This window comes from Pseudoliparis swirei, chromosome 23 (genome assembly GCF_029220125.1).
Source record: "Pseudoliparis swirei isolate HS2019 ecotype Mariana Trench chromosome 23, NWPU_hadal_v1, whole genome shotgun sequence".
NCBI lineage: Eukaryota > Metazoa > Chordata > Actinopteri > Perciformes > Liparidae > Pseudoliparis > Pseudoliparis swirei.
Genome location: NC_079410.1, coordinates 9,530,384 through 9,558,353, shown reverse-complemented (window position 1 = coordinate 9,558,353; position 27,970 = coordinate 9,530,384). Strand labels below are relative to the sequence as shown.

The 27,970-nt window shown below is 43.8% G+C and overlaps 2 protein-coding genes and 1 long non-coding RNA gene across 3 annotated transcripts; 2 read left to right on the top strand and 1 right to left on the bottom strand.

Annotated features, from left to right (window-relative positions):
* Nucleotides 1–13: 13 nt before the first annotated feature.
* Nucleotides 14–24,079, bottom strand: lmtk2 (lemur tyrosine kinase 2). The gene is made up of 14 exons (XM_056408098.1): nucleotides 23,817–24,079; nucleotides 23,538–23,693; nucleotides 16,523–16,656; nucleotides 16,159–16,312; nucleotides 15,892–15,968; nucleotides 14,851–14,969; nucleotides 14,336–14,423; nucleotides 10,306–10,436; nucleotides 8,381–8,465; nucleotides 7,454–7,575; nucleotides 6,361–6,510; nucleotides 3,209–6,251; nucleotides 2,987–3,116; nucleotides 14–2,889 (listed from the first exon to the last, which is right to left on the bottom strand). The coding sequence occupies exons 2-14, from the start codon at nucleotides 23,638–23,640 to the stop codon at nucleotides 2,528–2,530; spliced, it is 4,698 nt and encodes a 1,565-aa protein (XP_056264073.1). The 5' UTR covers nucleotides 23,641–23,693; nucleotides 23,817–24,079; the 3' UTR covers nucleotides 14–2,527.
* LOC130189317 (uncharacterized) lies at nucleotides 12,448–18,028 on the top strand. The gene is made up of 2 exons (XR_008830752.1): nucleotides 12,448–12,786; nucleotides 17,698–18,028. It is a non-coding gene; the product is annotated as an uncharacterized LOC130189317 (long non-coding RNA).
* Nucleotides 23,577–27,932, top strand: LOC130189316 (parvalbumin beta-like). The gene is made up of 6 exons (XM_056408103.1): nucleotides 23,577–23,666; nucleotides 25,155–25,320; nucleotides 25,802–25,878; nucleotides 26,938–27,070; nucleotides 27,285–27,394; nucleotides 27,660–27,932. Exons 3-6 carry the CDS (start codon nucleotides 25,818–25,820, stop codon nucleotides 27,680–27,682), a joined length of 327 nt encoding a protein of 108 aa, XP_056264078.1. The 5' UTR covers nucleotides 23,577–23,666; nucleotides 25,155–25,320; nucleotides 25,802–25,817; the 3' UTR covers nucleotides 27,683–27,932.
* The last annotated feature ends 38 nt before the right edge of the window (nucleotides 27,933–27,970 follow it).

Here is a 27,970-nt window from a genome sequence, read left to right as displayed (position 1 = left end):
CAAACAGTCTGAATTAGAAGTTCATTTGAATTTATTTTCATAATAAACAATGTAATTATAAACATTTCATTCAATTACACTAAGCATGATAAATATGAAGTAAAAATATTTTTGAAATCTACAAGTTTAAAGGACAATGAATTCACATCTGCTTTTGTGTCTTAATTTAACTGCTTTGAGCCGACGCCTGTGATATGTTCCTCTGATCAACTCAGCTTTACGTTACAAAATGAAACCTCATACCTACAACTCGACTTACATCATTTCCCATTTACAGACACAAAATCAAATAAAAATTACATTTACACACATCAGTACAGTTCAACATTAAGTTACATTTCTCAAATGTGCAAGATTAAGCAAATGTATACTGTAGTCAAATAAAAACAAGATTTTCTTAAATAAATGTTCAAGTTTCACTGAAACACAGGCTGCTGGTTTTAACAGAGGTTCACATTATCTACAATGCAGTGTCCTCTGTGTGGAGATGGACGCGAGCCGACAGGAAGTGCAGCCGGTCAGCGGCGACGCCACCAGACAGGAACTGCAGAACCTACAGGTCGTTGTTTTATAGCTGTACATGAAAACCCTGGAGGGAAAGCATATCTGGATCCATAACAGTTTGCATTATGCTCTCACACACACAATGCAACAGGACGAGGGGTCCTGAATGGAAGAAAATGCCATGTGAACCGGTTAATTAAGTTTGACACAAAGTTTTAAAAAAAGATTTAAATAAGAAAATTAAATAAAAAAAGGCAGAAAACTGTCCGTGACACGGTGAAAGCAGCAGTGCCGTTTGTTCTAGTGGTGAAGCTTTACGTCCCTCTGCACTTTACTGAAGAAATGCCGCCGCGTCGTCTTACAAACTCAAATTTCAACTAATTAACTAAATTCATTGCACATTTGTTGACAAACGGCTCATCAACTTTTCTTCATTCTGACATTTAAAAATAAAATCACACTTTTCTTTTCTTCTTCTTTTTTTTTACAATCTCACGAAGCGTGTGATTCGTCAGCAGTGATCGTAAATGCGTCTTTACAGCATCACAGGCACCGCGAGAAAGACCCGGTGACAAGTAGTCCAAACCATCAGAGCAACGTCCGGCACATTTCAGAGCATAAAATGAAGCGTTACAAAATGAATAACTTGTCTTTCGTGTTTCTGTATTTCACTTGAATCGACCGTGTGAGGATCGACACGTCGACCCTCGTCCAATACCGCCAACCGTTCCTCCTGGGCCGTCTCAACAACATAACTACTCACTGCAACGTTACTTTAAAGCATAAATAAAGGAACACTCAGTGTTTCACGTCTGGGGATCAGGGTTGTTTTTCTTCTAGATACGGTACATTTAAACCCTTCTTCTTCAAATGCTGTACAGAAGGATACCACACACAGCTTCTCTCCAATCAGGAGAGTGTGACACATAAAACACCTGATGAGGTTACGAAAAAAAACAATCATTTTTCCAGAAGAGGCAACCTCTGAAAAATAATCGCACAACACGAAAGAGCAAAATGAATTAACGTCTTCAGTTTTAGGTCTGAATGAAATCAAAGAGCTTATTCCTATTTGGCTGTAGTGACGAGTGTTGCCAGCCCAGTGTGTTGAATTCAGAGCATAAAAAGTCTCTTTTTTTCTTCTTCTTTTTTTGGTGAAAGTCCTGGAGAATGAGTGCACTTGGACACACGACAAAAAGAAGCAGCCAAACACCTGGAATGCGCATGATAAAGTCTTTAAAGCAAACATTTAGAAACTCTTTTTTTCTTTTTCTTCCTCCCCCAAGTGGAATTGCACTGGATTCAAACCACACACTGACGATGCAGCCGGAGAGGTGATGCGGCTCAGGCGGGGGCGGGGCCACGGCCGTCTGATTGGCCGAGAGTCGTTGTTCTGGTGGACATCTCGGCGTAGGAAAGGAGCCGCTCTGCCCGAGTTCTGCATCCACGGCGAGCCCCACACACCGCATCACACGTCCGTATTCAGCTGGTCTCCATTGTTAAAAAGTGCGAGTTTAGGTTCATTTTTCAAAGGTGTGATGGTGAGACATCACTAGTCCTTCTCTCCATCTTCACTGCTTCCTGAGGTGGAACACAAGAAGAGGAGGAGGAGACTTTAAATACGACTCAAACGGGAACATGAGCTTGGGACAGAATATTGATATACATTGATGTAATATAGTCGAATTAAATAATATCTTCATACATTTTCACCAAGAAAGGTATATGAAGAGATTAAAAATGCAATGAAAATTAACTAGTTTTAAAGAAATAGTTTGACATTTTATAATTATTTGTATTTTAGCTTAGACTGGAACAAGCTAGTTATGTTTGTCCAAAAGGCAAATTAAATCCACGTCTAAAACTAGTTAACTAACTAACACCGTAGATCACGTTAATTATATTTGTGAAAAAGTAAAAATAACATCTTGTGGAATGACAGCGAGTTACGGGACGGGCCATTTCTTTGTATGCCGTTGGTCCCTGTAGCCTATGCTAAGCTAACCTTCTCAGAGTCATAGCTTTATATCAACTCTACACAGATGGGAGTGGTGTCCATCTTCTTATCGAACTCCTGGCATACGCCCACAATGTGGGACTGTTCCTTTAAGCCCGTGTAAATCCCCGAGCAGGTCTGGTGCCACTTGCCTCCTTGTTCGATGTCAGAGTCGGTGAGATGCGTCAGGGAGAAGCTGGCGATGCTGGCCGGAGAGATGGAGAAACGGGAGTAGTTTGAGGAGCCGGACCAGCTGGGCTCGAGCACGCGGCCCGCCGCGGGCGGCGAGGAGGAGAAGCGCGACATCGTCTTGGATACGGGGCCTTTGTCCGTCTTGGCCGGGAAGGCGGGCGTCAGGGAGAAATCGTCATCCCACTCAAAACCACCACCTGCGGGGGTTTCAGGAACCAGTCAGGGCGCGGAATGTAAAGACAGTTGGCAAACGCTGCTTCTCTATTTAGTGTTTGTTTGTTTGTTTGTCATTACCCTCTTCATCAGTGGAGCTTTCAGAGTTGAACCGGTGCAGGTAGCTGGCACCGGGCACTGGGCTGCTGAACTCTGGAGCCCGATTGTGTGAGCCTGAGGAGTGGTCACCCAGCTCCTTGGTGGGGGTCTCCTACACCAGGAGGAGTTGGACGTTAATCAGAATGGCCACAACAATGCGTCTTATGCGTTACACTTATCACACCACAACAACGGAGACCGTACCTGGTCAAACAGGTAGACGGTGACGTCGTCGAAGAAGGACACGGCTCGTCTGGAGTGATCAGAGTTGCGGCTCGCAGGGGCCGAGGACGCCTGGCCGTTGAGCGCGGTGGGTTTCAACGAGCTCTTCAGGCTCTTGGCGCGGCTGTCATCGGAGACGACGAGCGGCACCGTGTGCTCCGTCTCGTCCTCGCTCTCCGAACTGGAGCTGTGGAGCCGGTACCCGCGGGCGTCGTCGTCCGAGTCGTCGCTGTTCTCGTCCTCCTCGTCGGCGTCTACGTCATCCTCGTCGTCGTCGCGCCTCCCCAGGAAACGCCCCTCCATGCCCGGCTCTTTGATTTTATGTCCGTCGCTCGCGTAGGTCCTGGTGAGCTTGGCGTGACCCGAGCTCTCCGGCGCTGGCTGAGGAGGGGCGGCAACGGGAAGCGGGGGGAGGAGTCGAGTGGAGGTTTCTCGCTCCTCCGATTGATCAGGAAGTGTGACATCATGGAGCGACTCGGGTTTGTTTACGTCTTCATTGGGACCGTTGGGAGACGTCGTCGCCTCCGCCTCGCGCCGTCCTGCGACATCGGAATCCGCATCCGAGAACACGCCCCGCCCCGCATGCGGCGCTTCATCAGTTTGTGCTACGGAAGATTCGCGCCGGGTAACCAAAGAATCGGCGTCCCTCTCCACGTTGACCTCCAGTGTCGGACCTCCGGCGGCCTCGCCGGACACCTCAGTCGAGTTCCTCAGACACGTGACTTCCCCCGAACCTCCCGCGACCGATTCTTCAGACTTCTTCTCGGGTTCCGATTCATTGTCTGAGAAATAGGCGGAGTCTCTGTAGTTACTGGCCATGGAGGGCTCCTCCTCCGCAGGAGCTTCAGGAGCTGCTTGCTGCTCCTCGCTGGGAGAATCCAGCACACCCTCGACTTCAGAGACGATGATTTCTGGTGTAACCAGATTTTTCGCAGCTGTGAGCTCCCCCGTCTCCTCCTCCTCCTCCTCCTCCTCCTCTTCTTCTTCTTCGGCCACACTCAAGCCATTTTTGACAGGAGAATCGTCTTTAACATTCGGCTGAGAGTTCCACTCTGGAGACTCCAGGTTCTCCGTCTCGTACCCACTGTCGGATATTTTGTAGGGAGGCTGGAGTTTGTGTTGGGCTGTTTGAGCGTTCAGCTCGTCTCCTTGCTCGCCGAGCCTGTGGATGTCGAGAGAGTCTAAAGAGTCGGGGGTCTCGGCTGAATTATCTACAGTTGGAAGAGTGGTGGACATGCTGTCCTCCAGCAAACTGTCCTGGCTGACCTGGTCCAGAGACCGAGAGACCAGCAGAGAGGATCTGACAACAGGATGTGCATCCGTGTCCATGAAGGACTCTTCGTGGTCAGAAAGAGCGCTTTCCAGTTCGGTATCTGCGTCCTCAATCAGCTCACTCAGCAGATCGTTGCTCGTGACGTCTTCACTGTGTCCGTTGTCCGAGGACGACGCTTGGACCTGCAGGTTTTCAGACGTTTGACTTTCTATGAGCGGAACATTATTCTGAGAGGTTCTAAGGTCTCCTTCAAGGCTGGGGATTTTGGCATCTGTGCACAATGAGTCTGTAGTGGCACTTTCAGAGATTGCAGGGGCGTGGCCGTCAGTTTGACCGACGATCACATCAAACCTCTTCGAGGTAGAATCAAAACCGGAGTCGGCACCTCGGTCAGAGGATTGCATCAGACCGAGGTCTTCTGTGGAAGAACTATTTCTAACTGGCAGCTGGTTGCTCGCGTTCTCTTCTGTGTCCACCGTAATGAAAGGCACCAGTGTTTTATTTTCAACCAGCGATGGACATAGCTCCCACGAGCCGATACTGGGAGAGTCGGAAAGTTCCTGTCTTGAGGATGTGCTCCTTGCTGAAGGTTTTAAATAATTGTCTGCTGAGATTAAGCCACCTAAATTCTCAATGTTGTCCCAAGAACTCATTTTGAACCGTTCCTCTGGTTCGTGGGATCGACCAGGGAGAAGAAAGTTCTCCTGAGGACTAGAGAAACCGGATCTGTCTTTCATCAGGCTGCGGTCTTTGAGAAACATAAAGTTATCAGATAGCCTCTTCTCATCGGTGGTCTCCCCCTCTTGCACAGAACCCGCCATGTAAGAGGCTTCTGAACAGTCCCCGAAAAAGGAATCCCCATTGCTCTTATCGATATCCACCTCCTGGACGTCTAAAGGTGCACCTTCGAGGAAAGGGTTCCCATTGCGCTCTGGAAGCTCCATAAAACTCTGTCTCCAGGAAGGAGAGTCCTCTTGTTTGGACACCCAGTCAGTGAAAATGTTGGCGTGGTACGGACTGTCGTTTTCAAGAGACGACCAGATATGGCTGTCTGGTAAATAGGAATCCTTGGAGTCAATACTTTGGTGGAAGAAATCAGCATCGGTGCTCGACTCATCCAGACGGACATCTTGGAGGACAACAAAGTCTTGCCGGCCTGAACTGAAGTCCATGTCTGGCCCTCTATTCCTATCCTCCCCAACATTGCTCTCCCCTGGTTCTTCTAGTTGGATGTAGTATTCATTGCCATTGGATGGCTTCTGTACATCAAACACTGGTAGAATTCCAGGAATTCCTGAAGGAGCGCTGCCACTTTTTGTGCCCGCTGCTCCGGCAACCGGATCAGGGAAATGGGCCTGGATGTCTTCACTGGAGACGGGAAAGAACATGCTGTGATAGTTCAACGTCGTGTCCATGCCCGAGCGCCCGTGGCTGCCTTCGTAGTGGTCGTGCTTGGCTGCCTCCCAAACATACTCAAAGCTGAGGCCTTTGCTCGTTTCCGTGACGGTAAGAACTTCGTCGATCTCTTGTCGCAGGGCGTCGTCGGCAAACTGTTCCAAGATCGGGTACGACGAGTGGCTAACGGTGGTCTGCCGCGTGGAAGGGTTCGGCTTGAGGGCATCCCAGCGTTGATCGAAGTCTTCTTCGACGTCCTTCTGGCCTTGCATGCGCAGGTAGATAAGCAAACGGTGCACTTCCTCTGCTGTGGCCCGCTTGTCTGGAGACAGCCAGCAGAACTGCAGGACCTCATGCCTGCAGGAACAAGAGCAGACATCCGTTTAATGGCCAAACGTACATAAACAGAAGCTTACAGTTCTAGTTGTATTAAATTTGTGCCAATGGGCCGATTCCAAAAACTCACCATCTGTCGGAATAAGGGAGCTCCAGCTGGGACTTAAAGAGTTTGACTTGTTGATCCTTGATCACATGGTTGAGAACCTCCCGGTCAGTAAGATGTGGGTACGGCTGGACAGTGTTCTCAAAGAGCTCCCACAACGTGACTCCCAAGGCCCTAAGAATAGAGGACAAAATAACTGTTGGATTTCACTGCAGGACAAAAGTTATCTTGTGCAATTTGAATTGAGCAAAAGAACTTGACCTCTTGACCCTAAACCACCGTTATGAACACCCTAACTCACCGCACATGACTGAAAATGTAAATAAATGTAATTATTTCACAAGCAGCTTTGACAGTAAGAGCCACATATAAACAAAAGCGAGTCGGGGAACATTCTGAATGTCAACACGTTTTTATTCAGGCGGAAAATCTGTCTCTTGTGACGGCTTTAGCTCAGTGGGGTAAGAGGGCCGTCCTGCAACCGCATGGTTGTGGGTTCGATCCCCGCTCTCCCCATTAGTTGCAAGTCGAAGTGTCCTTGAGCAAGGCACTGAACCCCCAGTTGCTTCCCGGGCGCTTCACCGCAGCCCACTGCTCCTTAATAACTAAGGATGGGTTAAATGCAGAGAACTAATTTCCCCTTGGGGATTAATAAAAGTGTATATTCTATTCTATATTCTAAAACTACCCGGCGTGGCTCTGCGGCATTCTTTCACCAAAATGCGTTTTTGGGCAATGAGCCGTGAAATCTGGGAGTGGCGGAAAAGGCGGTGCCGTGTGAAGAGATGCTGAGTTGGTGTCGTCTCAGTATCTTCACTCCCTCTTCTGGAAATGATCCAGATTGTTTGGTCGTTCCAAGCCTTTGTATTTACAGGAAGGACTCATCTTCCTCAGCAACCATCCAGAGGTGGACTACAGAGCAATTCATTGTCTTATTCCAAATATACGACATTTCATGTATACTGAAATATATATTCTCTCTCGGGGGCCCTTGAATGGAAAGATTGTAAATGAATTTGGATGAAATTCGTATTTACTCAGTAATTATGATGATGGGTTTAAACATGTTTTTAATGTCCTCTCGTGTCAGTGAAGCGCTGGTCAGTGTGGTGCTTACCACACATTGCTGGGCTTGGTCTGCTCCATAGTGATCACTCCCCCGTGGCGCTCGCCCACCAGCTCAGGAGCCAACCAGCGGAGGGGTGCAAACACATCATCCTCTGTGATGATGTAATCCTCCTATAGTAACATAGTAAAATCAAATCACACGATATTTGCTTTTTTTTTTACAAACTGGAACATTCTAGATTACTCCAAGTAACGCAAAAGCTCACTCGACAGCGCTCTGCAACCGGAGCCATTTGACTGTTTGTGCCCTGTCCCTTTGCCTCTCCCTTTCTTTACAGAAATAGATTTACAGGGTGACCTTATCTCCCAGTATTAAATTCAGACAGACAAACTGACGGATAAGCAGTATTTTGGGAATGTGGCAGACAGAACTGCCTTGGGACATAACAGCGTGTCCAGTTACAAGACAAGACAACCATCAATCTTCAGTGAAACATGCTATTAATCAACACCTACACAGCCTCCAATAGAGAAATATATTTATTTTCTGTGAGACGGTCGTCTGGAGCTGGCTGCACAACAAATAAACAGACTGAAGCACACAGCGGATACGTTCTGATCCATTGGAACTAGATTGTTGATTTTGATCAATTAAAGCTCTTTTTAAACTCTCATTAACATGAAGAGTTTAAGGACATTTAGCAGGCTACATTTTCTGATGAAATAAAGGTAGGATTACTGCAGTGTGTCGGACTGGCGTGCTGTGACCCAACTCCACCCACATCCTGCTACTCCTCCCACCCCCCGCCTATCGAAGATCTTGAGTAACCACCATTGGACTTTATAAAAAAAAGATTAATTCCCAACCCAATTGGAGCATGTCCATTTTGGAATAAAACGTATTGGTCTTCGTAGTTACATACAGTTATTGACTAAAACTTTGTTGAAAATATCTAAAACTGAGGTTTTGGCTTACTTTGTATCTGTAGGGTCCGATTCCATAGTCTCCCACTTTGACAGTAAGATCTCCAGTGAGGTAGCAGTTCCTCAGAGCCAAATCACTATGGGAGCATAGAAAATAGCATGAGGAGGGATTAACTAACACAAATCCACAAGTACAAAAACATATTCACTTATTATGAAGAAAAAAAAGACGGCACAGCAGAAATAAATAGTTTCTAGAGGGAAACAGAAATATTTTGTGACGCTGCCTAGGATTAATTTATTCCATGTTCAATGTTCAATGGTGTTCTTCTTTTGATCAACAACAACAAAAAAGTGCCTCCTCACACTTGGAAAAAAATATTAATAATAATAATAATTTGGAGGTTTTAATTGCTGGCGTCAAATTGAACCCAAAGGGTAAAATATGTTAGTAAATATAAAGGTAACAGGAGGGTGAAACATTGAATCGGGTCAAAATGACCCTAAGGCGACAGGAGGGTTAAGCAGACATATGTTTGGCAGTTAATTTGCACTTTCAACTGTCAGACCAACTGAAAACTCTGTAAGATAAATGCAGATTTATTTTAAACTTGCCAGTTGCTCTGCTGTTGGCTTCGGGCCCGATACGCAGCGTGGCGGTGGTCTCAAAAGGAGCAAACATAGCAGTACTTTTACTGAAAATATATGTCGAGCAATCCCTAAACCATGGGTGCAAATAAAACCACTTTTCACAATTTCTGAATGAGAATATATCAAGACGTTTGGCAGCCCCGTTCTCACCCGTGAATGGTTACACGGCTGAGGTTTCAGCTTTGGATGTCGGCCCACACAGCACTTGAACCCTGAGGGTTTTGTGTCTGCGGAGCTGCTCATTCAGTTTCGCCAGCTTGTGGCTGAACTCATCGTTCACATTTTCTTTTGTAGGATCTGAACTAAAGTACCACGGAAATATTTTTATGATTGCAAATTAAATTTGTCTGCATGGGGGCTGGGGGCATATCGAACTCCCTTTGAGTTGTAACAAGGATTAAAAACACAACGCCCAATATGAGGCTATCTTTTACAAGCAAAGAGCAGACTCATCATATCCCTCTGGCAGCAGACAGCTGACACTGTGGCTATGCATGGGAGCTGTGTTATTGGAACCCTCGGAGCTTATTCTGAGCATGCAAAATAGAGCCGATGAGCTGAGCATCGTATGTAACCCCGAGCCACCCCAACACCCTCTGCCCCCAGTTGGCCACTAGCAGCCTGACGTCCTGTACTCGCTGGGGTACAAATTAAATACAGCCTCTCTGCTGCACACACCTTTTTTGGAGAACACTGGTACTCCTGACACTGGTTGGACAGTAAGCACTCAAGTAGAACTAAGTTAACCCAAGTCTTATTTTATGAGGTTTGAGTTTAATGACATTAAATATCAAGTAAAGTTACGATAACAATTTAAAATGTAAAAAAAAAATTACAAATATAAATATATATATATATTTACATTATACAATGAACGTTTATTAGTGTTGATCTAGATTCAAACATTATGCAGTATGCATGTGTATTATGTGTTGGCAAGACGCAATATTAAAATGCTGAAATGTCAGTAAATCTAAATACTTATGAAGCTAAATGACACGGTCCAAATGATGAAGACAAAGGTACATACAGAACAAAACATCACCACCTATCCATTCTGATTAAAAGTACATACAAGAAAGAGTGTAACGAGAACTATATCGACATTAAATATATATTCAATTCAGACAACTATTAATCTAATACATTTAACTGGGGCAGAAAAGCACAAAATACAAGTCGTAAATAAAACATAGAAATGCAATGCGCCTGAGACTGAACCAGTGGGCGTCGCCATGAACAGCAGCCACATTCTTTGACCGACGCACAGCTGAGTGCGTCTTAAACCGGTGAGCTTGCACGAGTGTTGCAGTTCTGATGCGCTACCTGTGCAGGAAGTTGTGTTTGTGAAGGTGAGTGACACCAGCAGCGATCTCACAGGCCATCCTCTGCAGCTGCAGCAACTCAGCATTTCTGAACAGCCAGTCCTGCTGAGACAGATAGCCCCGCAGATCCCCCTGCAAAAAACACACAGAAACATCCAGTCAATCCAGAGGGATTTGTGTTCGTGTTTTAGCAACGGGAGGAATTGGGCAAGCGGTGTCGGTCAAATGCATTGACCAGAAACCGCCACACGGGGGCAGCAGACGCTCCCATTTTGGTGTCCTCAGCACTTCTCACTGCGGATGTGGGAGAGGACCAAATAAGGGTATCACTGTTTATTGGACCTCTATACCGGGTCACAGAGATTTATAAATAAAGGAGTTTGGCTCATGTCAGTGAGGTAAGCTGCGCTGGTGTCCATTTGGGCGTCGGGCAAACAACGAGGCGTCCCGAGAGCAAAGCGGGACCGGGCTCTTTGAGATGATTGACCACATTAAACACACTGCTCACACACATGGTCAGAGGGTGATATGGAGGCTTACGCTAGAATGCAGCTCTTGAACAAGGAGTTCTCCTCTGTTCAGATCACAGAGCCACGCGGCTCTTTATGAGGGGGTGCACGTTTGAACTACAACGAGGGAGTCCGCTGTGTGCAGGAACTTTAGTGGACACCTGTTGTCGTTCACACCTAACTTGAGACAGTGGACGTTTGAGAGAACAGTACATTTAACTCCAACTTCCTAAATGTGGAGGGCAAAGGGTTGCTTCAGTTATGTGGGCTTTCAGACTCCCAATTAGCCCGCAGAACGGACCTCCCTGAGGAATGATTTACTGAGAACATAATGTACACACGCCGGAGTGACAGAATATGCCGGGTGCTTCTGTTGAAAATATAAAGATCACATGCGGTTACGGAGCGGTGACGTTTGTGATTCCAGAAGGTGTTCTTATCCCGGGCTATCTCACAGCAGCTTAAGTTAGACGAGTCGTCTTACAAAAGCAGCATGGTTCGCCACTTTTACCCCTGCCGTGTACACACACACACAAACACACACACACACAAACACACATATTTACACACATATCTCTGAGAAGCAGTCTTCACAGGAGAGCTATATCCACTGTATGGTAAGTGATACCGTCTGCCCGTCTTTATGTGTGATGGCTGCTCAGCAGGTGATTAGGTCTGAGTTTCAGGGGGAGGATGCAGGGCTGCTAATGAAACATTTATTGTGAAAGGCCAAAACAATTAGGCCTTGTGTCTGACCCGTGGATAAACAAGAATGTACTGAGCTCAGCGATCACATGATCAAGTTAGGTAAAAATGTAGAAAAAAATGCAGGAAAAAGTCAGTGTTAAGTAAGTGACTCAATACGTATTCCTCCTTTACACTTGGCATCACAAATAATTAGTTACTAGCAGCTAAATGAAGCAAGTGGACCATTGAAGGTTTTTCTTGTAACCTCAAAGTGTGTAACCGGCAATTAAATACATTTTAAAGAATGAGTTACCATCAATAGTCTGCAGATGTCAAACAGGACAAAACCACATAAAGACAACTTTACCCACAAGGTGGAATATAACACTCGGCATGCCCATGGGCCGAGCGCAGCCAGTAATGTTTAACGCAATCGAACGGCATGACGGTAAGAGAGCCCTTCCACAACATTACGAGGATCGTTAGCTTTAACAACTGCAATAAAGGACGGAGATCAACAACTTTTGAAAGCCAGGAGTCAGCTGGCTCACGACCGAGACCCTGACCCAGAGAAGGGTCTGCCTAACGTCTGAGCCCGGCATCGGGCAGAAGGTCTATGCATTGGAAGCCGTCACTCACTCTGGCATGTGACATTCTGAGGCCCCGGCACCAGTTGCTTGATTTATTCCGATGTGTAAAATTTGAGTCGGGGTTTACCGGCACAAGCGATACAGGGCGGGGGGGAACACCACCAGTCCCCGGCTAACAGAGGGACAGTCAGTGGCTTTGTGGGATTCATCTTGTCCACCGTCACATTTAGTGTTTCGACATCTAGAGGATGATTGACGTGGCCTGAAGTGGTAAGAGGACAGAAAAGCAGGTTCAAGCCTGTTCCTCGACATGGAGTTCATGTTACACCCTGCAGAGGGAACATGAACGGGAGATGCTGAAGGAAAGGAATCAAGGATTGTGCCAAACAAAATCACACTTGGATGAAGTCCTCAAAACTCTTAATCCAGCCAGAGATAACGAGAATAGTCATCACTCAGTTGTTCTACCCTCACACATTATCACCTTCACCCGGACCTGGTCTTTATATAAATGACTCGCATACACCTGTGATGAGTCCTTTCCATCTCCTGTCGGAAGCTTTACGAGAGCTGGCTGGGGAAGACCACAATGCTGGGACAGCGGCCAGGCCCGGGCAGCTGGACAATACCCCGTCACGCCGTTATGCAATGTCTGGCGGGACGAGACAAAGTGGACCGCGCTGGACACAATATCAGGTCAGACTTATGGGAGGGGAAGGTGGGGGTGGAGCAGAAATGCATTTCCTTTTCTCCTACGAGCAACGGGAACGCAGCTCAAATGAAAAGCCACCATGTTGCACAAGCAACTAAGAAGTTACACGGACTTCACCGGCTGGATGTGACATTTCCCTCCGAAGCAACTGTGCCGTTGAACTTCATGTCGCGCCTTGTATTAATGGTAACCACATAAAGGGCGTTCTGTCTCTTGGTATGAGGCGGGAAGTCAAGCAGGCGCAAACAGCTGCGGACAAAAAGACCGCGAGAGCAATCTACGAGTCGAGCTACAGACCGGACAGCGAAACAATTTAGCAGAAACTCGCTTTAAAGAATGAGGTAAACAACAATTAGTTGCTCCTATTTAATACGCCCTCACGAGATCAACATAAATACTGCTGACACACACACACACACACCTAACAATGAGTCAACCAGTAGCAATGATTACAGACTAGAAGTGACATGCAGGGACTATTTAATTTTAAGTGTTCTGAATTCTGACTCCACGGTATGTTTTGAGGGTGAAATTAGGCTGCGTCACAATCTGTTCGTCACGGATGTTGAATCAACATCTCTGACTGCCGAGTGAGTATTACAGGTTGTGCTGCATTACAATGTGAAGTGTTCATAATTTCTTGGTTAATTAAGTAACCAAGAAGTTATGAACACCTCCATGGTGCAAAATGCTACGGTGCTCCCCATCGCTACGGGTTGTCCGGTTATTGAATCAAACGGACACCGAGGTACACGGTGTATATTTTTAGGTGACGTTTTTGGCTGCTTGCATGCGTCATTAGGCCCCCAAAAGGTTTCTTCAGGAACAGTTTAGTTTACACTGAACTCGACCGTCTCGAAACACGCACAATGTGCAATCCATGAAAATGTACAAACACAGCAACTGGTGGAGCTGACACCAGAGGAGCGGAAATGGAGCCTGTTCCTTTACTGGGTGAAGTGGGAATGTGAGAAGACCGAGGCTTAGTTAGACCGGCTATGCAACTTCGGCAGAATTAGGGGAGCCGGGAGGAGGGGGGGGGGGGCCGGGGGCTCCCAGCAGTCAGGCACACACAGAAAAGGTAAAGATAACAGATAAATCAGCTGCCATGACTGAGCTACTTCTATGTGTTCAGATTGAGACAGCAGGCTTCAAATCCAGATGCTCCACAGGGCAGCTCAGCGATGGTTGCTGGGCAGTATTTTAAAAAAAGGTCTTGCCCGATGAATTTGTGATAATTTGAACAAGTTGACATGAGATCATTTTTAAATATCTCAATTAATGATGCCTTCCAAGTGTAGCGAGCAGTGAATCTCTCCATTCCTTGACACTAGTGCAGACATTGCTTGTTAAATGGTGGAATGCTTGCAGAAAATAAAAATAGGATCGCACACGGCTGATTTATTTAATTCCCATGAATATCTTTTAAAGTAGAGTCATACACAATAAACAACATTTAGTATATAAAAAAATGGGATTGAAGGTGAATTGCGTGCTTTTAAATAACATGTATAGGAGCATGTGGTGACTCACCATTTCACAGTACTCAAAGACAAGTAAGAAGGGGACGGCCTCAACACACTGGCCCAGGCATTGGAGGATGTTCTGGTGCTGCAGCACTCTGAATAGACAAAATAACACAGGCCTGTTGGTACTGATGCTAATGAGGACTGCAATAAGCTTTGAAATAATACTTTAAAATAATATCTGTAAAAAAGAGGAAAAAAATGTATGCAAGTAAAGTTTTAAACTATTAAATTAATCACCAACTATTTTGATAATTGAATAATTTGCGCGAGACATTTAAGAAAAAGAAATGAATACATTACATTTTGTTTCTCCTCTATGACAATAAAGAGTTGTGCACAAAGCAGGACATTTGTTGCAGTTTTTAAAAAAATCTGACAATTTACATATAAAAATAACTCATTAAATATTCGAGAAATTATTCTTCATTTTAATCCGTTTGTTGCAGCCCTATACATATTCAATATCTTGATTATAGATCACCTGATTAAAAATAATAGCCTGTACGTGTGTCTGTTTACCTGTATGGATCCCCCTGCTGCAGGAAGTCATTCTGCTCCTTGGCACTTGCATTAGCTTTTAACTCCTTCACCACCACCCTGGCTCCTCCTGGATCAGTGTAGATTTCACTCAGAAGGACCTGTTGGTACATGACAATACATTAGGATGAACAAGAGAGACAACAGCCATAGAATATGTAAGCCTCTCCGTATAAGTTATTATTAAAAAGAGGAAAAACTGTTGAAAAAGGCAACAGATTGGCAAGATGGGGGAAGAACGGGTACTCCACTACACACGATGAGAATTATTCGGAGAGCAAATATAAATACATGTCAGACTTAATGTGAGAGAAACAGAAAAAAGCAGGGGAAAAAAAACACAGGAACATATTTGAACTAGAATGAGCACTCGGTAGAGCGCATACCTTCGCATATCACAAGATTGGGCATTGAATTATGAACATTTTGGCATTAGTTGCATGCCAATTGGATAAAAATTGACCGTGCTATGGTAAAAAGAAGATTTTGACCTTTTCATGACCTTGACCTTTGACCCAATTGATCCCAAAATCTAATGAAGTGGTCCCCGGATAATAACCAATCATCCCACCAAATGTCATGCGATTCGAAAAGATGTTGACCTTTTCATGACATTGACCTTGACCTTTGACCCGATCGATCCCAAAATCTAATCAAATGGTCCCCGGATAATAACCAATCATCCCACCAAATTTCATGCGATTCGGTTTAATACTTTGTGTTATGCGAGTAACACGCATACAAATAAAGAAATAAATACACGGCGATCAAAACATAACCTTCCGCATTTTCAATGCGAAAGTAATGAGGCAGCTGTCCTATAGTTTAATTCACAACATATGCTACAAACAAATGTACAGTGAGTTTAATGGAAAAATTCTATTATAATTGAAAAAATTGGGAAGATGATTTGTGCTTAAAACCTTTAGTCAAGGTCATATAGAATAAATGCGTTAAACCGAACATAACCCGAATTTAACATTTACTTCTTTTTTTTTCGGAAGTTAACAAAAACAATCTTACCTGACCAAACCAGCCGTTGCCAATCTCTTGGATATAACTGAGACTGTGACGCGCTACCTGGAAGCCGGTGGATCCCTCTGTGAAACAGACCACAAAACAATGTTAATTAAGACTGTACTCATTTACAAGTTTCATCTGGAGTTTTGGAAAAGTTTCACTTGTTGATCTATGATATATTGTGATATAACATAAATGTTCATCGAAAAAAAAGTTATACAAATTTTTTTTTTCTATTTAAAACTGTCTGCAAGTATGCATGTGTCTGACCTGTGACACAGACAGGAGGTTGGAGGTGTGGGGGTCCAGGCAGGGCCACAGGGGACACAGCGAGGGTGTACACCTCGGCTGGGGACTGCATAGAAGGCGTGTCCTCTGCCGGTGGAGTGAAGTCAATCTCATCGTCAAAGTGGTCCTCAAACTCCTACATCGACACAAATCAAGAGGGATTCAGAACCGGCTTGCCATTCGACTACAACGCAAAACGGCAGGGCATATATTTCACCGACAGAGCCTAAATTCACAGACACTGTCCCGTATGATCGATGCCCACTCCATGTATTCATTAGGTGTGGCCCGCATGGGGGCAGGTGGAGCCGAGTCCATCTGACTACCCGCCTGCCGGGACTCTCACCTTGAAGTTGAGCTCCCGCTCCTTGCAGCAGGTCACACAGTTCACTAGCAACACCACCAAGGCCAAAAGTGCCGTCAGCGACACCAGCAGGGACAGGGAGACAGAAACGGGCAGCGTGTTCTCTTTGCTTTCACCTGAAATGAGAAAAACAGAAACGATGCTGAATTATTCACACCCACAGCTGTGCATCATTTCGGAATGAATGAAGAGGCGGTATAAAGTCGGCACCAAGCAATCCAAGCATAGACGTGTGTTTGTTTGACGGTAACACCACGCGGCAGTGCTCCACTGGCTTCTCTTCTCAATCCACCTACAAGAATGGTTTATTAAAGCTCGACAACACAAACGGACTGCAGTGCTCCTTAAAATGCAACTTCTAGAGCGTATTGCGCCATCAACTCCACTGCAGTTTAACACTGAGCAAGATGTTAAAAAATGTCAACACAGTGAATTATTTATAATTGATATATAAATTATTATATATATCTATTTTTTTAAAAGGTGTACAATTTCTGCAAACATTACGTGATAATTGTGGCTCTTCAGGCCAAACCTTCCAACCTCTAGCCCTCACCATTCAGAGAGACGGGTGTGGGGGCGTCTCCTGGCTGCCGAGCAGCTGATGGTGCAGCAGCGGTGACGGCACGCGTTACGTCTGCGCCGGTGGAGCTGCTGCCGGCCCGGCAGTCGGGTCGATGGTCAGGGCTGACAGCAGCCTGGCAACCCACCCACTGCGCTGCTCAGCTGCTGCTGACTGACATTCACACAGGAGGCTTTGCATTTGAGTGCAAACAACATCCTTGTTCTGCAGACTGCCCCACACGTAAAGCACCGTAACTGGTAAAGGTCACCCCTGTGATCTATTCTTGTAATTAACATAGATAAAGCGCTGTTACAATGGGCTCCGGTGCAGCGGATGTCCCGCTCGTTTGAAAGGTACGAGTTGGAGTCACTTTTGTCGGTCGGAAGACGTTCAAGTCAGTCCCTCCCACTTGATGCTTACATGGATTTTGTGGATTTGGAATATTATGCAATTTCGATTTTTGCCATATCACATTGTAATAAAGTTATCTCAGCATGTGTGTGTGTGTGTGTGTGTGTGTGTGTGTAAAGAATAGTGAGATGCGTGTCCCCATTCTTCCTCCTGTGTTTATTACGTCTCCCACTGGTTGTAGCTCGTCAGGTACATCCTTTCTGCTGGAGGGGAAATCAACACCTACCGAGTGTCCTTCTGCTGACCACACCATTCCTGACAGATGAAGGCGGGTGCTGAATACATCCAGACTACAAACCTACTTCTAGGAGGAGAGAAAAAACTGACTTGGGAGTCTGACTAACACAAGAATGAAGCCTTTTGGAACTCCAAACTGTTTTTTTACAATATATACACTGCGCTTTCCCAGATTCCTTGCATTATAGTGTGGACGGTGAATGCAAATCTGCTTCAGATGACAGCAGATGCTTGGTCTAGTCCTGGAATGTAAAAATAAAATCTTATTTTCTGAATTCTGATGTCCACAAATCTCTTTGAATACCCATGGTAATCTGTATTTATATTTAGGTTGCTTGAGGAGTTGTTTTCACAACCATACAATTATGGACTGATCAAAGCTATAAGTGCAGCCAGCAGCACATTGGTGTTATCTCAAGCTACTTTTTTGATAGATCTATTTCATATCAATGCAGATTTTTTTTCAGTAGAAATGTCACTGCATGGGAATGAGAGCATCTAAACTGAGTGTTCTGCCTTATTGAAACCGTGTCTGTACGAAGCGAGCAGAGAAACTGGGATGGGTCCGTCACACTCGTTACCAAATGAGTGTAAGATGTTGATATGTTTTTCCATTTGCAGGGATCTCCAAAAAAAATGTAGATGCCTGTCGTGTTTAGGTGTAAACAATGCTTTTAGACATGGCCTAAACCATTGGCTGTGCACTTTAGCCAAACCCCAGCACCAAAAGGTACAATAACAAAGGTTCCCTTGTAATTAAACACAGGCAATAACTTGCAGCGGCTGAAAAGTAGTCGAACAACCGGCGGAGCACGGATCTTACAACTTATGTCTTGACCGAACTGTTGGACATCCGGGGGGGCAGACCAGATGAGCAGCAATCACTTTATCTCCCCGAGGAGCATTAGATATGATCTAAACTTTAGATCATATCTAACCTCTAATATATAATAATCTCAATCATGGCTGAGACTTTAGATTCTAAAATCTCAGCCATGATTGAGATTAATTTCATGGCTACCAGATTACGCCAAGCTATCACCGATAAAAAATAGAAAGGATTGCCCAACCTGGTCTTTTTCCTTATGGTCTAAACACACAGCGTGGTCAAAGACATCACATGTAACCGGGCCTTTAGGGAAAGTAAAGGCAGATATCCTGTGATACCAAGTGGAAAAAGTGGAAATACACAAAATACTGATATTTTACCTTATTTCTAAATAATGGAAGTTTCCTCAGGATTATATCTACAAATCTCTCATCTCTGCGAGACAATATAAGAGAGAACCCGTGTCTGCATTGAAATATTGATGAGAAAAGGAATTAAATATTAAATGGACCCGTCATCAGGACACCGGCCTCGTCGATGTAGCTCTAAATGAAGCTGTGTAGATGCAACTGTTAAATGAAAGCAATTCATCTTCATCATTCGGAGGGTGGGTCTTGTCAAGACATACAGGACTGTCTCAGAAAATTAGAATATTGTGATGAAGTTCTTTATTTTCTGTAATGCAATTTAAAAAACAAAAATGTCATGCATTCTGGATTCATTACAAATCAACTGAAATATTGCAAGCCTTTTATTCTTTTAATATTGCTGATTATGGCTTACAGCTTAAGAAAACTCAAATATCCTATCTCTAAATATTAGAATATCATGAAAAAGTATACTAGTAGGGTATTAAACAAATCACTTGAATTGTCTAATTAACTCGAAACACCTGCAAGGGTTTCCTGAGCCTTGACAAACACTCAGCTGTTATAAATCTTTTTTTTTACTTGGTCTGAGGAAATATTAAAATTTTATGAGATAGGATTTTAGAGTTTTCTTAAGCTGTAAGCCATAATCAGCAATATTAAAAGAATAAAAGGCTTGCAATATTTCAGTTGATTTGTAATGAATCCAGAATGCATGACATTTTTGTTTTTTTAATTGCATTACAGAAAATAAAGAACTTTATCACAATATTCTAATTTTCTGAGACAGTCCTGTATATGGGCTGCTGAAGGTTATACTTAATTCCTCTGAGCTACAGTTATAAGCGGAAGGCACACGTGGACAACTGCTAGCCGACACTGGCCTAACAACTTAAATCTGCTTAACAAGCATCAATCAAAACCACAGACTGCACAACACTTTACAACAAATGACACAAGAAGAGGAAAATATATGCAGGGAGCAAAACAGAAGAATGATCATTTGCTGGAGGAGAGAAACAATGTCATGATAGGTCCAGAAAAGGGAAAGACGTGATGGTGTCCCAGAGACGTCACCGGTCCGGCTTTCCCTTCTAAATAAAAAGTTAAAGAAATGCATGACCTTCAGTGAGAGCAACAGGTTTTACCTTAGCTTACATTAAGAAATCAAGTGTAGGCCTTAATCTCTATTTGGACAGCTGTTAGTTGGACTGCTGAGTTACAGAGCCACGCATACTCTACAGCTTATCTCAGCCTTAGATAAGCATCAAAGCTGCATAAACATTCAGAACATGAAACGGTAAATACTGCATGCACTACTGTACGGTTGCCGTGCACGCGACGGCCCAGTACCCCCCCCCCCCCACGACACCCAGGTTGCTCTCAGCACAGCCTCTCTCAGACGGAGAGAGAGGGAAACCCCCGACGGGTGTTCCACGATGCCATGCAGAAGACCAATTGAAAAGAAAAAGTGTTTACCTTCCCAATGTTTTAAATATTTCCCTAAACTACACATCCACCAGATCAAACTATTAGAACACCGATACCACGTAGTCTGATTGTGTCATAAATACATACGTCATCATTATAATCCAAGAGAGAGCTGATTGATAACAAATTAAATGTACAGCCCTGTTTGAGTCAGATCCAAAAATATGTCACTGTCAGGTTCATGTGACGGGGTGAGGCTCAGGCGCAGAGAGACAGGCTGGACGCAATATAAATAACAAAAAAAGCACTCTTTAATGAGGCAAAACAAGGTCCAAAAGGGGCAGGCAGAGGATCGTCGGTCAGGGCAGGCAGGCAGGATCAGATACGACAGACAGGACGACGGGAAAAAGACACAGAACTAGAGACGACAATCCGACAGCAGACAAGGGAAAGACTGACACAATATATAGGGGGGGAAACAGGTGTACGACATCAGACAGTAACGAGACAAGAGTGGCTGAGGGCAGGTGCAGGGAATTAAACAATTAAGACAGAGAAGCCACAGAGGAGACAGAGGAGACACGGAACACAGGAGAAACAGAACAGGGTGTTACACACGCTGCCTATTTGTCACAAAACACTATCTGCATCTGCAATTATAGCAAACAAGGTGCACTGGAGCAATCGTTCAGAGAGAACCCCAAATGTCTTTAATGAGGCTTAACTGCACAACAATCCTGTGAAAAATATTGGCTGTAATTGTTGGCAGCTTTTTGATACAAACAGCCTCGCTGTTCCAGCCGGACAGCAGGGTTCTCGGCCCAGAGAGGCTGCAGCGGCAGCCAGATGGAATCAGTGCTTCTCAGTTGAGCCTTATCCGAGTCATGGGTTCATGTGATAACTTGGCAGGCCCCACCAATGGACTCAATGAGTTTTTGGGACCAATACGGCAGCGAGCCACCATCTCTTATTTCGGTCGCACTGCATATTTCAGGAGGCATTCACGCTGACCCATTTTTGCAAATTTTACCCACCAGTCTGCACAAGTGGATGTCTGTTACTTTCGGTGATGTCCCGGATGAGGGACGGCACCGTCTGGCTGCCGTGTTTGGATTTGACTAGGATTTGTCCGGCTGTTATAAGAAGCACTTCGCCTCATCGATCAAAATGCAGAGCCAACACTTTTGGATGCCCTCGTAGGAATCCATATTGGATTGTGTTGTCATTTTAAATTATAAATTAGTCATATTACTACTGTCAAAACAATAAAAACATCACTTCATCGACTGGTCCACAGCATGTAGAAGCAGCATCCCCACTGTGGTGGTTATCACTGCATCACAATGAGAGTAATGCACTGGAAGGTTACGGCCAACGCGTCCACCTTGACTAACAGACCAAACAGGCCAAGGTCACATGGCTGTTACTGCAGTTGGAACATTGACACTTTCGTTAAAGCTTAACTTTCCACCGTTGCTCATGTTTGACCGCACGTCACTCGAAGACCAGCTTTGCAAATGGCTTTCCAGTTCCTGTCCTTAGAAGTGGGATCTCACTCCCACTCTATAATAACAATGTCAAATGTTACCAATGAAGCATAACTGAATCACATCTGGACACACTGGGAAAAAATGATTCAGGAAGTGGAGCAAAGAACATGTTGGAATAAAAGCATACTTGTATAATTGATAACTTTTCAGCAAGCTGTAGTATAATTTGCAAACAATGTTGTTGCCAATCATTAACTGGTGCCGATAAGATTGGAATGCGTTAAGGTTACACATTACCAACCCTGAAAGCAGCATATTTACATCTTCAACTTGTAATGTATCACGAGGAAGCACGGTGAGCATCTTGCTTTGAAAAGCTGCAACAACAACAACAAATTGTGAAATGCTGAAACATCCCTGTGCTATACAACATGTAGCTCAGTGGGGTAAGGGGGTCGTCCTGCAACCCCAAGGTTGTCAGTTCGATCCCGGCTCTCCCCATTAGTTGCAAGTCGAAGTGTCCTTGAGCAAGGCACTGAACCCACAGTTGCTTCCCGGGTGCATCACTGCAGCCCACTGCTCCTTAATAACTAAGGATGGGTTAAATGCAGAGAACTAATTTCCCCTTGGGGATTAATAAAGTATATATCAATCATCTATCTATCCACTTAGGATCTGCAACAAGTGATTTTGTTTGTGGTTGATTCATCTACTTGATTTACTGTGCCATATATTAGTGAATCAAAATTCTTTTGATTCAAAAACTCAATCAATATTAATATCTGAGAATCTGTAACAAAATATATGTGTAGAAATGTACTAAGATCATCAGAATCGTCACAAATTAGTTTTGGGTTGGTCAACTATCAATTACATAACAGCAGACTCAGATAGTATCGCAAAGTAAAACAGATTAAATTGCTTCATACATTCAATTTCCTCCTGGTTCTGCAATTCCGTCGTGAACATTAGTCTCTGAATCAACATGTGATGCGTTTCATCACACTGGCATATTAAACTATGGCAAACCGTGTCCTTCCACGACTACACTTTGATTCATCCAAAAATAACAAGATCACACCTGTGACACAACTTGTGATGAGGAAACAGTGTTTCCATGCTGGTGAGCCAGTCCATTGTCCCATAAACTTGGTTAAATGTCAATGGCTGGACCAACCCCACTGACAGATTAACAAGTCTATCCCTGCAGTCACACAAGGCTGTACTACATTAACTCACACACACACCACTGCTCCCTGGAGGTAAACTCATTTGAGTTAAACATCAGTCAGAATGAAACTTCAGACAAGAATAATAAGTACCTTTTTAGCTCAGGTGGAGGACAACTGTAAAGTGTTTTGAGTGTTTTAACGATGACATGCTGATTCTTTTACATCATAAGCGGTGTTCACATGTGCACCTGTCCATGAAGACAGAAACAGTGACAATCGTGTCAACCGTGTTATCGAATAAACAATAACAGTCGGTACATATGTAACCTCCATGCACTGAAACAGTATTTTACAGGAAATGCAGCAGAGTTGTTGTGTTGTTAGCTTTTAGCTCCTGATTAGCAGAAACACTTGCTAGCTGAGCAGCTACACAGACAGGAGTAGCGAGTAAACAAACAATAGCTGCGTCTCAGCTCTACAGTCGGCTGGCTCACCTGAGGCGTGGGGATATTGAAGAGGGGCAGCTTCCGACAGCCGAACCGCCGACAGGAGAATCCCACCAGCCAGCAACAACACGTCTCCGCGGCGGCTCCTCATCCTCCTCCTGGCTTAGCTAACACAAGGTTAGCCAGCTATTTGGAATCGTCGTCCTGAACAATAAATGAGTGTTGTGATGCCCAGTCGCGTGTTCTAATCATGGACAGCCAGTTTAACGTCAGCGTGGGCTACACACACACGCATTATATGTGTTGTGTTTAGCGTTAGCTACTTACTGTCACAACAGCTAACTAGCTTCAGCTAGCATGCCAATGCTAACAGTTTCAGCTGACGACAGCAGACACAGCGACGAGACGTCAGTGCTCCGGTGTCCATGGAAAGCAGCTGAGCGCTCGGCCTTGACCACGTCTCATATTTGATGTCTATAGCTTCGTGTTATTTCAATTAACACAGGTAAAGAGAATTAGACAAGAGCCCCGACTGTCATGAAACGGCTACCCACCAAAGCGCCATGTTCCTGTACGACGTCACATCACGAAATTAGGCGTGCAACCTCAAATGATTGACAAGCGATCGAGCCAATCACGACGAAGAATACCTTCCCGTGAAGCACGCAGAGCCAATCCGCTTCGAGCTTTATTATCAGGCATGTAAATCCAGTTCTGTGTATCAAAGCTGAAGAGAGCTTTTATACATGGAGTCACTTGCCAACCATGTGAGGCACGCAATCATGATTTGTCTACAATATCTGTTAATTGTTGGCTTTATGGCCAACAATAAACTGCCTAGCAGCATTTAATATGTGATTAAGGTAATCTAGCTAGTGCATGGACCATGGACTCTTTATGATTGATTTTCATTTTCATTATTTTGTTTTCATATACATGTTGCTGGGCATATGATTTACCAGGAAACATTGTGAAATACTCAAAGCATACAAGTAAATTAAACTCTTGCATGGTTTTAATAGCTAAAAATATCCAAAGATGCTCTTGCAGAGTCAACTTGTTATTTATCTCAGTTAAAGACTATTCCTCTATCTATCTTTTTTCTTTTTAATTACTTTCAAGCCGTAGCACACGGTAATTGATTTTTTATGACAAAACCGTAATAAAGAATATATCACCATTGAATTATTGTAATACTCTGTATGTGTGTTAACAAGATAATACCACATATTTCCCCTTTGTTGTATAGCTAAGACGTACAATAAGATAGCGGCATATTCATCTGTTTACATAGTCTCTTTATTCTTTTTCTTAAATGATCATACATATGTAAAACTCAAATTTAATTCACACAGACAATATGTAATTATCACATTCATCTCATGAAATATTTTGCTTTATCTAAATAAATTTGCCTCTGTATTTTATTACTCCTTATTACTATTAATATAAACAATAGTACAAGCAATAGATATAGCAATAGCAGTAAAGGCAGTAGATAGTTAAAAGATTAATAATATATGGGGGAAAAATGTCACCAGTTAAAATACATTAATCTTTATAATTGCTAGTTATCAGAATGGTGTGTCATTGTTATTTACTGTGCCAGCAAGTTTACACAACAATTTGAGCGAGAAAATGATATGCTCTGATTAACTGATGAAGGAGGAGGAGGAGGAGGCATTCTGTGGCGTGGGGGAAATCTCCATGGGTTTGAGGACAGATATGTTGGGTTGCTTCTTGCACTCCGGATCAGGAAGCTGCAGAAGAGACGAGAAGCAAAGATCTACGCATCAAAGGCTCAAACAGTGCAAACCTGACCTGAAGCACCGTGAGTATCAAGCTTTTAGCAAATGCATGTGCTTGGCAATGGTTTGCGTGATATTGTAAGCGTTTATGTGTGATTCTGTGCCTTGAAGCATCTCAATCCTTCTGATTTAAAATAGTGGGGAATCTTTTTTTTTTTTAAGTAAGTTTAAATTTTTTAGTTTGCTCCTTCAAGTTGCAACTACTTTCTCCTTAATTTAGTAAAAAAATAGCGTGATTTAAATCATGTCAATATGATAAAAGAAAACGTTTCTTTGGATGAAATCTTGTGTTAATCTGTTTATACCTTGCAGTCAAAATAGCACAGATACTGATAAAAGGTACAACTCAGCAGCTTATTATTTTTTATATAAAAAGTACTCATAGAGGAATGATTGTGCTTTAGTCTATACACACATTTTTATCTGACAGAGACTGTTATATTCAAACATTTTATTTACTGTCACCTTGCATTTCCTCCATACATGTGTGTTAACAACCCTCAGGCAGCTACAGAGGACCATGGCATTTTCAGGGATACTAAGCGACGAGGACATCAAGGCTGCGGTCCAGGCTTGTCAAGGTGAGTCAGACAGCATGGGCGCGCTTGCACGCAGAGAGACACACGAAAACACATACTCTACACTTTGTGAATATAAATCCATACACATAATGCAGAGAGAGACATCCTTTGTGAGATCCCATGCAGTCCCACTGGGGAGACCAGGAGGCGTTGTTCACAGTGGGGACCGGAAGCCTTGCAGGTAACCAGGCAGCCATGTAGCAGGAGAGCAGTCACCACCCAGATACCAATGTGGGTTTTTTTTACGTTGAGCATTCACAAAGAGAGGACCCAATCACACAAGCTAGACAGCCCTCAGTTCCCAAAGCACTTAATTATTCATCTCTAGCAATTATATTTGCATGACAACACAGACACAGCACTACCCCTCAGATGCGTATGCCCTTTTTTCAAGAGAACCCTCCTGTTAGCAAAGATTCAGGCAAAATAACATGCAAGCGTTGTCTAATTCTTGTGAACGTTTGTAAGGAGATAGTATTTTTAGGATTCATTTCAAGGACTAAAATGTTTTATTAAAGTGGGCATATCATACGAATTATCTTCAGGTGAGGGATCCTTTTTCTTTAAATATAAAATGAATATGTTTTAATAAGATAAGATAAGATAAGATAATCCTTTATTAGTCCCACAGTCGGGAAATTTCAGGATCTTGTAATAATAATAATCTTGTAATCTCTCATTCTGTGGCTGTTAGTCTTATTCAGTGAATGACTGTGATTAACTTGAGGGTAACTCATTCTAGATGAGAATGTTGCTCTCCAAACAGCTTGATAAAAAGGGGCTTTAAAATGTAGGTTTGCATTCGGCCCCTGAGCGATATTCAGTGTGCTTTGAATGTTTCAATGGCATAATAGGACCGCCTATAATGGCATCCGATAGTGATGTGCTACAGGGTGTTTATTGGTAAATGTCATCGGTGGGAGAATGAAAGTCATCTGAGTGAATGAGTAAGTGTGACCTCTCTATTCAGTTCTTCACAATTCTTGCTTTCACACTGAGAATTCTCACTCCCACATCTGTCTTACTCTCTTTTTCTCACTTGGGCTGTCTCCCATGCAGCTCCGGGCACATTTGACTTCAAGTCGTTCTTTGCTCAAGTGGGACTGACCAGCTCCTCCGAGGCAGATAGAAATAAAGTGTTCACGGTCCTGGACCAAGACAAGAGTGGATTCATTGAGGAGGAGGAGCTCAAGTAAGGATATCATGCGTCTGTGTGGGGTTCACGTGCTTGAGCAAGGACACAGATGGGTCTCTGGATGAATGAATTTAGTAGTATATGAGGGGAGGGCTGGTGAGTAAGTTATGGGAAGGGGGATTGCTCAGAAAGGCCTCTACGGTAATAAAATGGCATCAGAAAATATACAGTCAATGATGATATGAGCCGATATTTTCTGTGCACCCATCAGGCTGTTCCTTCAGAACTTCTCTCCGGGGGCGAGAGAGTTGACTGTGGCTGAGACCAAGGTGCTGATGGCTGCGGGCGATAAGGATGGAGATGGCAAGATTGGAATGGAAGGTGGGTGCATGTAAAACATTTGGAGAAGCCGATAGCAGATGGAAAAAAGGAGCCGCCTGTGCAGGGGGAGCTGTCCGTGACTTAGTGCTGAAACTGCAGTCTTTAAAAAATCACATATAAAAACAGTATTAAATAATACACCGAATAATGAGTTGATTGTTTAGCTATTGTGCTTAACCATAATATTGTTTGACAATGACTCGTGTGGAGAATACTGTCGTGCTTAATAGGAATATCTGACTGAATACATGTTTCTCCCCCGCAGAGTTCTGTGACATCCTGAAATAAAGAGGATGAACATCTTTGTTGTTTTGTTTTTTCCTTGTTTTAAGTTAATGGGTTTTGTATGAAAATCCTGATTTTCCAGATTGATTTTTGCAAAACCAGAGACCTGAGATCTTCTCTGCCTGCTGCTCTCCCTGTTCATGTGATCCAATAAAGATGTTTGGTGGACAGATGGCTTAAGCTGGATGTTACAGTTTGTGTTTGTGTGTTTTTAATCAGTTACCTGGAATGGGTTAATAAATTAAGATCTGATCTCGTTGTGTACTGCTTTTTTTCACTTTCCTGAAATGG